The 12,274-nt window shown below is 43.6% G+C and overlaps 1 protein-coding gene across 1 annotated transcript in view; it reads right to left on the bottom strand.

The window, feature by feature from the left end:
• Positions 1 to 12,274, bottom strand: part of LOC308295471 (spermatid perinuclear RNA-binding protein-like) — a gene marked incomplete at both ends in the record, with an annotated part of 54,401 nt that overhangs the window by 18,302 nt on the left and 23,825 nt on the right. Inside the window, 5 exons of the mRNA XM_080738521.1 lie at positions 1,150 to 1,247; positions 1,697 to 1,808; positions 1,935 to 2,030; positions 3,322 to 3,449; positions 10,201 to 10,351. Of these exons, the coding sequence (XP_080594647.1) occupies positions 1,150 to 1,247; positions 1,697 to 1,808; positions 1,935 to 2,030; positions 3,322 to 3,449; positions 10,201 to 10,351 (585 nt within the window). The remainder of the gene's footprint in view (positions 1 to 1,149; positions 1,248 to 1,696; positions 1,809 to 1,934; positions 2,031 to 3,321; positions 3,450 to 10,200; positions 10,352 to 12,274) is intronic.

Genomic DNA, 12,274 nt, shown 5'->3' with positions numbered 1-12,274 from the left:
TGAGGGGGGAAAGAAGATAGAGAGAGGAGAGAGGGAGGGAGGGAGGGAGAGAAGCAAAAGAAGAGAAAATGCAAGGGAATTTTGAGAACGTCTCCCTCTTCCTCTGCACTGAACCCACATCTTCTCCTGCCCAGGGCCACACTTTGTTGTTTCATGTGGTAAGTAGCGGCACGCAGCTCCACCGACACCCAGCGGTAAAGAGAGCAACGAGGGAGAGTGTTCCCACGCTCATTAGCCGGCTAATTAGGCCCTCAGATCAGTGGTCTCCTCCAGCGTGGAGAGGCCGCTTAACTGGAGGTCAGGGTCTGGAGGAGGAGAAGGGGGGGGGGAGGGGTTCTGCGGCAGCCACTCAGCGCTAAATATAGTGCTGATGTGAGCTAGGGGACCTGTGGGGCGTCCGAGAGCGCGCTTTAAATAACCCTCCTTCGATCAATGGGGAGGAAGTGTAACAGGAGGGAAGGTTACTCTCAACCTGTTTTTCCTGGGAAGAAATGCTGACTTTGGTGCAGTGGGCGGTGCTGTAGTGATACCCCCGCTGGGCTGTTTGAAACCCACTCACCCACACATGGTTCGGTTGGATTTTCTATATTTTCCCCCCCCCCCGATCCCTTTAATGGTAAGTAACCATCAATTAGGAGTGCGCCTGTGTTACATTTTAGTGCAGGGATAAGCAGTTTCGCAAACGCTGCAATGGACATGATTCGGAACTAACACACTGTAACTTGGAATGCCTTTGGCGACTGATTTTCCCTCGCGGGATCAATAAAGGTCTTATTGCTAGTCTTTAAGGTATCACGTTCGTCTCACCATCAAGTCTTAACTCTAATTTCAGACTCTCAGTGTGGCAGTGTCATTTCTTCCCTATAGGACCACTTTCTGCTAAATCTGATGCATTATAAACACCTATTATTTTCTGCCTTTATTTTTCGATTGTACAGTGGAGAGTGACAGGAAACAGGGAGAGAAAGACACGCAGCAAAGGCCGTCGGACTCGGTAATCGAACCAACGACTCTCTGTCAGGCTACATTAGAGCCTATATATGTGGTATGCACCTCAACAACTCGGCCATTGGCACCCCTGGATATAATTCTCAAGTCAAGTGTATACTTTTTTTTACTGTTTCTTTGAGGGCTGTGCAGCAGACTGACCTGTGCGCTCTGGGAGATGGCCTCAGCTTGCTGGGCGGTCATTGCAGCAAGGGTGTTTGTGGGTTCCCTCTCACAGGGGTCATGAAGTCCAGGGCCACCTAGAACAATCAATCTATGTCAGGATATCTACCGTCAAGGGGAGTGGATATATAAACAGCATTTGGGTGAATGGAATAGCAACACTTTCTATTGAATTCAAATGGCGTGTAATTCTTCCAGGTCTTTCAGGTGTGGTGGCAGGGGGACCTGGTGAGGGGACAATTCAAATCTCTTCACTGTAATTAGCTTGTAGATCTGATATTTTCTGTGAATGTGCCCCCCAAGATGCTACAGTAGGGTTCAAGTGGTTAAATGGGTATGTACAGTGTGCACCATAATGTAACTATAGCATTACCTTTGTTTCTACTCTATTTGGTTAAGACTATGTAGTAGCTGTTTAGCTTATAGGCTTTTTTGTATTATATTACAATGATATAATATATATACTATTGTGTTATTGTATGTTATCTGTAAACAATTCTTGTAACTAGGTTCCTTAAGAACTGACCAGGCAGGAGGATTCCTGAGGCAATACACTCCATGACCCTGCGAAGAGCCTCCCCAGGACCCAGGGGCCGGTTACATGTAGCTATGGCCTTCTCACAGATAAGCTCCAGGGGCTGTGCAAGGCAGGAGAGAAAGGCAGAGATTGCTTTTAATTCTACATTTCTGTTTTCATAGACACCTTCGTGGTCATTTATGTTGAGTAACGAGATTGTTGGAAAATGTTGACTGCCAGTGCCTACCCATCCTTTGAGAGGGTGCCACACGGGCACTCTGTTGGACATCTCTCTTAGAATACGCATGACAATGACACAGGACTTCAGATCTGTCACTCTGGCCTGGGAGGACAGACAGGCACGGAAACGAATACAGAAAGAGAGCATTAAGGCAGAGTTATTGTCATTCCAATAGACTGGTGAAAAAATAGGTTTTCCTCTAGACACAGAAATGACAGAATGCACTAGTGACTTTAGGAGAAAACACCTATAAAACACCTAAAAAGAAACAAGCAAAATCACCATGACAAACAAAAGCACAGTAGGTGAATTGATACTAAAATAAGACACCTGACCTAACCAGCAATGCCACACCTTTCAGCGTTGCTCTTGTGACCCCAATTCTGAAACAGTTTATGTTTTATTATTAAACTTAAATTGCGGGCCATGGTCCAGCCCTCCACTCTTGACTCTGCCCTGCACTTTACGGCTACTGGGCACTTACGCTTAATTTATACTCCATTGTGTGAGGGTGTCGCTTGCCAAAGAGAACTGAATTACAAGTTAACAATGCGTTGTTTGGTAAATGGAGCATTTATATAGCACCTTGCTCCAATGTGCTATACAATGTGCAGTACTTTCCCCCCACACACAGTCATTCACACACAGACGACAGGGGAAACAGCGCAAGGCACAAAACTGTTCGGCAGCAGTTAGTGTTTAAGAGTCTTGCTCAAGTACACTTCGACCAATGGTCAGAGAAATGTTAGATTAGAGTTTTTTTGTGAGATTAGGGTTAGGGTTAATAAACCTTGCAGAGCCATGAGGCCCATAGGGCAGGTGCCTATCTCCTGTTTCTCTAGCGTGAGCCGTGAGGCAGCTTGATGTACAAGTACCCCCCCCCCGGACATGACGCTAGTATGTCACAGGGACTTACTCCAATCAAACCCTGGATGCTGAGTGCCAAGCAGGGAGTCTTTGGTATGAACGGGCCGGGGATCGAACCCCGACCTCCCAGTCTCCGGGCGAACACTCTACTCACAAGGCCAATGAGCTGGTTAGGGTTAGGCTTAATTATAATAAACACAGTTTGCAGCTACTGTACCTCCTGAGCCACCCGATGCTGCTTGTAGATCAATACGTTTTGTTAAGTGACACTGTCAATCTACTGACCACTATGCCACTGCAACAGAAATTATTCTCCCTTCTGGCTTCAAAGTAGGGACTGACCATTCCAACCCAGTTGTCCCATATTGTCCCAGCCTGCTTGCAATGAAAATGTTCCGACATCCTTGCAAAAATGTCTACCACCATTTCTCCGCATTATTCATTTCTACATCTGATTGCATGTAAAGTAGGCAAGGTTATCATCTGGCAAATTGAAAGGCAATAATACCAGCCTGGCTGTGCATACCTGAAACCATTTGGCGTGTCGGAGCGATGCAAGGCCCGCCAGGCAACTCTGCCTGTCCAGAACATCTGCTTCCTCACCCTGCTCCTCCTCACCCGCCTTCTTTTTCTCCCCGTTCTGCATGCCCTCCTCTAGAAAGAGGAATAGGGTGAGACATGAGAGACAAAGCGTGACCACAGTGGTCTTCCACACACATACAGTATACACAGACACACAGGCAGCAAGGTTGACAGCTACAAATTAGGCAAACCCACTGATCTGACTGAATGAGCTTGGGAAGGGGGGAATTTGAGTTTGTGATTTTATTTTATTTTTTTAAGAGAAGGGTGTTTTTTTTTGTCTCATGCACAAGGCAGGATCTTTCATAACACGGAGAAAGACTTGGAATAGACATGAGCGCATGCGTCTTGCTGCCCCGGCTGGACCGTCACTCTAGATGCAGATCAGTGGCTGAGGGCGATGGAACACGCCAGATTAGTGTGTTATCGATAAGGCCGCAGGACGAAAATGAGAGCATGGCACTGGACCAGGACTAACAGGCCAGATTCAGATATTAAGACATCCCGACAGATTCTGATCGGTGTCTCTCAATGACTAACGGTGAAATCATACGAATAGATTCCACTTCATTAACAACGGGAGAAGTTCAAATGCATTTCAGCGGGTGATTTCCCTGCCATTTGCCGAGACGCCATGCTGGTATTTTCGATCTTGCGGAAGGTCGATCAGATGTTTATGTTTGACTGAAAAACAGTCTCTCCACACCGGTTTCCTGTGCAGAGCACCCCTGCCATGACTGGAGGCTGAGCCATGGGAGAACGACAGCAGAAAAGAGTGACAGCGGAATGACGACAACATAAACATCTGAGAGTGAGAACGCCACCCTGGAAAGAAAGTGAAGGCTATTTTGTTCTCAGGAGCAGCTAGGGGGGGGGGAGGGGTTGGGGGATGACCGCTGTGGGACAGTCAAGCAGACAGACGAGGGAGAGGTAACGGACTGCAGACCACACAACCCGAGCTCAACGCCAGAGGCTTCCACAAGTCCGAAAGGCAACTCTGTGATCTAAAGCAGTGATATCTCATCACTTCAAAAGGTCTTGTGTTAGACGGGAGCTGAAGGAGTTGCATATATACAGTACAGTATATGGAGATAGTCATGAAGGAATATATATATTTTTTTAAGAGCATTTTGCTTCTGTGATATTATCAAATCTAATCATAGATGGCACACGTTAAGCCTGGGTTTTATATACAGTACAACATTCAAATTCGGACTGATTTGATCTCGTGTGACAGAGGCACTTTGTGAGCTGAGGAGTCGTCTGTGTGGTTTGGCAGTCCGCTGCTGTAGAGACTGTTGGTGAAAGCTGAACAGGATGGAAGAGGTGGTAGACAAACAATAAGGAGCTGATGAGAGAGACAGGCTCATGTCGCTCCTCCTCTAAGACCAAAAACTGGGGACCTTCATGTTCTGCCCCAGGGAGATCTGGGAAATGTAGTAACTGGACAAGAATCATGGCCCTACACAGCAAATGGGTAGAGTATACAGTAGCAGAAACATTACCAAGGTTAGGGGTTGAATTGCCACAGAGACCAGCAACAATACAAATGTGGTACTATAAGGCGTTTTGTATCTGCCAAGTCTATCTTTTATAAAACATTTAAACTTTTATAGGATATTTTGAGCTCTGGCATAGGGAGATCTAAGTAATGTAGTATAATAATAGGCTATGCTAACACTTATCTTAAAAAGTAGCAGTAGTAGGTTTGAGTAACTAAAATGACACATGTTCTCCTCAGATACTGTAGGCTACTATTGTGTGTACTGTAGCGCATGAAACTAACAAGGTCAGGGTTGGGTGAGGGGACCGAAACCATACAAAAAGTGTATCTTGTAATGGTATTAGCAGGGGGTAGGGGATTTATATATTTTAGAATTAAAATATCCATGTCTTGTCCATCCTCAGGCATCAAATCCAGGCCCTAACTCGCCCTGCTTGGCTTTACTAATTATGGAGATCCCTGTCCCATGGTCATCAATATTAAGGACATATCTGGGAATGCCCATATTTGGTAATGCCCATATATGGGCATGTTTTGACATAACATTGTTGACCATCATGCAGGGGTCTCCATATATGGGTAACTGGTCCGATATACATCACTGGCCAGATGGCCAAGAATTGGCGTGCATGAGAAAGGGCGAGGTCGCATGTCGCCCTGAGGCGTATTACTAGTAATCTATCTGTGTGGCTTTCTCTCTCCCCTCAACTCTTACTGCAAAGATGCCAGCTGTGTGAGTGTATAAAGAAATTGAAACAGCAGGTAAGCACCAACTGTGTTGAGGGCACAACTTGCGTCATCTCACCCCTGCACGCCAACACTGCACTGATGCCAGGAAGTCATTTATTGCCTTCTCCGTATGCACCGGCATGACTCATGAAACTCAATTGGGAATATTTATGTGTGTGCTGATGCATCTTTGAATGTCACTGAGGAGTTTGTGGAGATAGTGTGGTGTGGAGAGGCGTTATGTTGCAAAAGCCTGAAAATGTACAAGGCCAATGTAGTAATGACAAAGTATATTTTATTACAGCCAATGGACTCTTTTGTCACCACATTTTGCCACCTAACCCTGCCACAGTGCTGAAGTATGCTGGTTGTATAGAGGGGCTAAGCTCAAACATTTCTTTCAATTAGGCTACGCCTGGAAACTGAACAACAGTATTCATGAACGACATGAAGTACCAGTACCAGTTCTGCTGACTTTTGCCCATATTACTTTATTATGTACAGTACAGCCACATAATGGTGATCTATGTTCATAAGTTGGGAAGCTGTGCAGTTACGTAAGTCATTCCCAAAATGCTCTTAAGGCCACAGTGACTATTAATGATTAATTTCATTTTCACCAAACTGTCACCTTTAGGGCGAGGTCGCTTTTCGCCCTTAGGCGTCGCACTGGTAGTATGATTATAGAGCAAACTCACACGGTGTGTACCACATAGGTGCACTGAAATACTGTTGGTTACTTGGACACTGCAGGGCGAACGCTCCTTTAAACAATATAATGATATTGTATGAAATGCACAAATAAAATATATAGTATACCGCAGAACACATTCCTATTTAGTCCTAAACCTGAAATCAGTAGCTTAAGAATGTTATCCATCATGTTTTATGTAATGTTACAGATTACTATGACAGCATTTGTGCCTTTCAGGATTGGGAGACAGACAGACATAGTAATCCGGCCCGCACAAAATTGAATTTATACTAATCCGGCCTACTATCCTAATATTATTTTGACATCCCCTGATGTAAAGCATTTTGGATAATATCACATCCCAGATGGCATATACTACAGTATGTGTATTACATTTGTTTCCTATTTGAACTTAGTTATGATTGACACCCATCCTTTCAAATAAGTGTCGTAACTTGGACATACATTAACACCACTGTTCTCAACCAGAGGCAGGCCATGAAGGAACCATCACTCAAATGTCAGGACCACATACAGATAAAAGGACAGTCCCCATTAAATGCTCCCTGACATCATCTGCTTAGGGGATGTTTGATTAGTGACTTAGACCATAAACAAAAAATTAATACCACTACTGCTTTTACAACATGAAATTATGGAATGTCATTCTGAGCCAATATTGTCATTGAGCCTGACTATAATTATGACATACGGGTATAGAATGTGGAGGGCTGCTGGGTAATGTGGTCATTTCGCCCTTATGTCTTGCTCGGTAATGGACATGGACCAGAATTTCATGGCGTACGGTAGGGCTGCACGATTATGGCTAAAATCATAATCCCAACAATTTTGCTTAATGTTGTAATTATAGTTAATCACAATAATTGGTAATGATTATTTTTGCTGAAAATATGTATATAATGTTAATTAATGCGTTTGTTGCACATTGTGCTTGATCAGTGCCATATCTTTGGCCAAATGAATGTAATGTAATCTCTGTAATGTAAGCCTCTGTGTCTGTGATTGTATTGAGGATGATGGATGTGAAGATGGCTTGTACACAGCGTTCTGGTGAACTGGTTAACTCATGTGTAATGGTGAGGGGGGACAAGGGGCAAGATGCAACAGCTGACCAAAATGTTAAAACTGCCAACTTCCAAAGTTTCACAATTGCATAATTGTGGAACATAAAACATAAAATTGTGAAGCACAAAAATTGCTGGATTTTTTGATTATTTTCAGATTAACCGTGCAGCCCTGGCGTAGGTTGTCCCAGGAAGGATAAGTCCAGTCAACAGAGGAAGGGGGTAGAGGAGCATGTTTAAGGCATAGAGAGTGGTTTGATTTGGTCTGTTTGTTGGGGAAGCCCCTTGTACCCGGGGGGTTTCCTGCGCTGGGTTGCAGGGCAGCCTCGTCGGCAGCATCACAGATGTGACAATGATCCACACGGCACGCTGACCTGGGGAGCTATGGCAACAAAACCAACAGTCAATCAGCAGAGACTAGCTACAGTTGGTACGCTCTAAGAAAGAAAATAAAACAGAAAAAAACAACAAAAAAAACAGAAAAGAAACCTAGGGGTTCATTGGGGTTCTTCTAGGATCCAAAAGGAGCCTCACTAGAAAGAGTCTCTTAAGGGTTCCTCAAAGCACTGGTTCCCAAACAGTGCAGACCCATTTTTATCATTTTTATGGGTCCCGAAAAAGCAATTGTTTTGCATGTTTTCAAAAAACATAATTAAATTATTATTATTATTACTTTTTTTCAGTAATTTCATGAAGAAATCTAAGAAAAATCTAATAAATGCCATAAATTAGAGCACAAATGTTTAAGAAATAGTGAAAATAGCTGATCTACAAGCTCACGACACGGTGCGAAGCGACGCATAATGAGCTTGTAGATCTGCTGTCTAATGTAATCTCTCTTTTGGGTCACAATCTAAAAGATTTGAGAACCACTGCCTTAAAGAATGTTAAGAAAGTTAAAGAAGTTCAAGGTAGTACCATCAGAGTTAGTTTTATTAAGGCTTTCTTCAAGAAACCTTCTGGTGTGCTCCTGAGTCTGACGTGGCAATCAGAAGAACTCCTATAGGTTCCTTGAAGTCCTTGTACTTGTATAATAGTGAAAACTATCAGTAGGCACTCAGTCAATTGTGTTTTTACATTTTTTACATAGCAGAGCGGTTGCAGGATAGCCTTGCGTATTGTAGCATCACATTGTATGTATGTACTACTGTAACAAGACAAACTGGGGGAAACATGTTTTTGTGCTGGTAAGGTGGGGGGAAAAGGGTTTTTTTGCAGGCAAGGTGGCAAACATAAGGCATGAGGAAAATAGCTATTCCCCCCTCGTGACAAGTCCTTTATACAGCTTTGAAAAAACACAATGTGGTGCTGTATTGCGGTCTTTATTGCAGGGCTGAATCAATCTTTCTATTCTTGGTGAAGGCATTTTTCAAATCTATCCCAATGGAACATTGTACAACAACGAGACGAGCTGTTCTATAATGCTGGCTCTTTATGTCTGACTCACCTTTCATTCTTTCTTTCTTTAAAAATTCTCTTAAAAATAGAATCACAGTGGAAGCACTGATGCCAATCCTCCATTCTTGACAAGACAGAATGAAAGGGAAGGATTGTGGGTTAAAAACATCATTGTGAATTCCTGGTCAAATGGGAGGATTTGATTTCCCCTCAGCCACTGGTAAAAAGGAATAAATTACTTTGTTGGTTTCAAGGGATTTACTTTGCATTGGAAAAGTAAACTGAAGAACAGTCGCCTAGTCTTAAATGACCTTTAACACTCAATAGTCCAGTCAGAATGGACGGCTTAGCTTTCTGGTAAAAAAAAAAAAGAAAAAGAAAAAAGGAGATGATACAGGAAGAAACCTGATAAGGGCATCTCATGTTACGCCCATCCCCAACCTGCACATCCCCAGCGGAACTTATCTTTCCAACGGCCATCTGCTTTTTTCTACCACACTTGACCCAGATCTATATCCTTCCCTCTCTTTTTTCCCCCTGATCGTCAATTCCAACGACCTCCCCTCTCCGCTTTCAACCTCTCTCGGTATCAATCTCACCGGCCTTCATTAAACTATCTTTCTCTCTCTCTCTGGTTTCACGTACTCTTTTATAACCCTTCGTACTTTCCTGCAACCCTCCACCACCATGCATTTAGCCTCATCCTCCTTCCTCACTCTGTGTCCTCTGTCATCGTGTAAAGGTCAAGTAAGATGGAGGGGTGGGGCAGGGACGTGCTGGGCCCCTGATTCAGCCCGGGAAAAAAAGAGTTGGAGAGGCCCTCATTGCGCGCTATAGAGAGAGAGATCTCTCTATAGCGCTGCTGCAGCTCAAAGATTTGTGACAAAGTGACAAGCCAGTTGGCCAATCACATGAGTTATATTTCGTCGTTGTCGGGTGGAAACCTTGTATGTCCAAAACCGTTTGTTTTGTATTTATCATTTTAAAAAATGATTTAAACTAGTGAAAACAGACGATCTACAAGCACACAACGCCTCGCGGTGCGAGGCGTTGTGTGCTTGTAGATCTGCTGTTTTCACTACTTTTGTGCGACTGCCTTGTATGATGAAGCAGGGCTTTGCTTCGCGAAAAAAATTACAAATTTGAAACTTGGAGATACGAGGTTTCTGCCCGACAGTGACGATTTACTTTGTTGGCCGCCCAGCCCCCACAATGGAACAAAGGACGACATTTTATTTGAATTTTTTTCCTAATGGCCGGCCTGGACCGGCCGGGAATGAACCGGCCTTTCGGGAGTTGTCCCGCTTTTCCCAATGGCCAGCACGTCCCTGGGCGGGGGGGTTTGAGCAGCCCTGAAGAGGAGGAAAAGAGCAGAGAGGGGTGGGGGTGCACTGGAGAGCAGCGAGTGAATACCTTGTTCTGTGGTGGTGTTGTGATCCTCCTCCCTCATGGCCAGGGAGGAGAGGGTGATCTTCAACGTGAGTTTGGGGTCTTTGGTGTTGAAGACCAGGATGGCTGCCTCGGGCACCTGTGACCGCACCTCATATTTGTCCTCTGTCAGTGTCTGCAAGGTAGAGATTTATGGTCAATAATAATAATAATTAAAAAAAAGAAACAATACACACACACACACACACACACACACACACACACACACACACACACACACACACACACACACACACACACACACACACACACACCAACAAACCCATACAGATGCCTGAATATTTGTAATCAGAAGAGAATGAAATATCTTTAAGTTCTATTTATTATTTCATGTATTCTTTTCTATCGATTACTCACCCCATGGTGACTTGAGTTCAATAATATTTTGTCACATTCCTAAGACAATAATTTGACACAAATAGATTTTTGTCTCCATCCGGAGAGACACATTTATTCAAATCGAATTATTGTCTTAGGAATGCGAGAAAAGAAAAAAAGAAAAAAGATTATACTTAAGTCTCCATGGGATGAGTAATCAATAGGAAAACAATCTAGAGTTGCTTACTGCTCCTGATAAGTAGGATGGGTTAAATGCAGAGGTCTAACTATACATACAGGTATACAGTATGTAAATGTATATGGCCAATTCATGTACATGGACAATACCTCAACACCCGAAGAGGACACTTTTATTACAGCTTATTTACACGGCTTGGTTGAATGCTTGATTCTGATTGGTCAATCACTGAATTCAGCTGTGTGCTATTTCTATATAATGACCAGTGAGCTCTATAACCGACCAGATCATGCATCCTATGTCGTGTAATTTTATAGCTGTGCAGCATTAACTGTATTAACATAAAAAGATATGCTTCCACCAGTATTATCCATTTCAAATTCCAGGATACTCATAGAGTACATGGTGTTATTTATGTATTTTTTAAGATTTATGTCACATTCAAAGCTGTGTTGTTCCGAGTGCATCTCTCTCGGAACAGTGCATCTCTCTCCCGAGTGCATCTCTCTCTCTCTTCCCTTTGAGAGATGACCCCATCCATCACCCTTCTTCCTGACAATCTCACTGGTTTAGTCCAGGAAATGAGAGGTTCAAAGGGATTCCTCTCCTGATGATGAAGGGCACACTGTAGCTATGGCATGTAATTAACTCTGCGATGGGGCTAGTATAGGAAGGAATTGGTCGGGTATTTACAGTCACACGCAAAGGTCTCAAGGTTGTATTCTGGTTCTTAGACCCTCCCCGGCTTTGTTTGAACAAATTGAAATTTAAATCCGTCTTTTCTCCAAGGCTTCCATTTCTCGAAAGGCTTCCAACCAAGCACTTTGTCTATCATACAAGGTGATTCCAGGGGCATAGGAAAGGTTTCATTGGTTGTCAGGCCTCTGTAACATTTAGCTCTCATGCTCCCTACCAGGGGCGTCACAAGGGGGGGAAAAGTGGGACTGAGTTACTAGGGCCAAAGGTGGAGGGGCCTTCATTATTTTATACTTTAGCTATTGAAAGATCTTGTAGATCTGCTATTTTTGAAAAGTCGTGAAAAATGTGTGCAAATCTTTGAATAGATGTATTTTTTAAAGCGGACATTTGTAACTAAAACTTTGCTTCTGAGGGGCCCCAGGAACAAAATATTTTGAGAAGGGGGTCTGTGGCCAAATACATATCATTTTGGGGGTCCTTCACATGAAAAAGTTTGAGCACCACTGACATAGAAACATAGGTTTTTCAAAACGAAGGATTTGAAATATTCAAAGATGATTTTTCAAAAATAGCAGATCTACAAGCTCGCAGCGCGGCACTCGGTGCCGCGCTGTGAGCTTGTAGATCTTCTATTTTTCAATAGTTAAAGCACAACATAATGCATACTAATGAGTCCCCAGTCTAAATGGGTTAAACCCCCTCCCCATATGAAGAACATTCATGGGGGGCCCGCAGTGAATCCTTGCACCCAGGGCCCAGAATATGGTGCGACACCCCTGATTGAGCCCTCATGCTCCCTACTATTGATCGTGCACCGACGGT

The sequence above is a fragment of the Nannobrachium achirus genome (genome assembly GCF_963921795.1).
Source record: "Nannobrachium achirus genome assembly, chromosome: 12".
NCBI classification, from domain to species: domain Eukaryota; kingdom Metazoa; phylum Chordata; class Actinopteri; order Myctophiformes; family Myctophidae; genus Nannobrachium; species Nannobrachium achirus.
The sequence above is the reverse complement of the archived record's forward strand: the minus strand, read 5'-3'. Positions and strand labels throughout refer to the sequence as shown.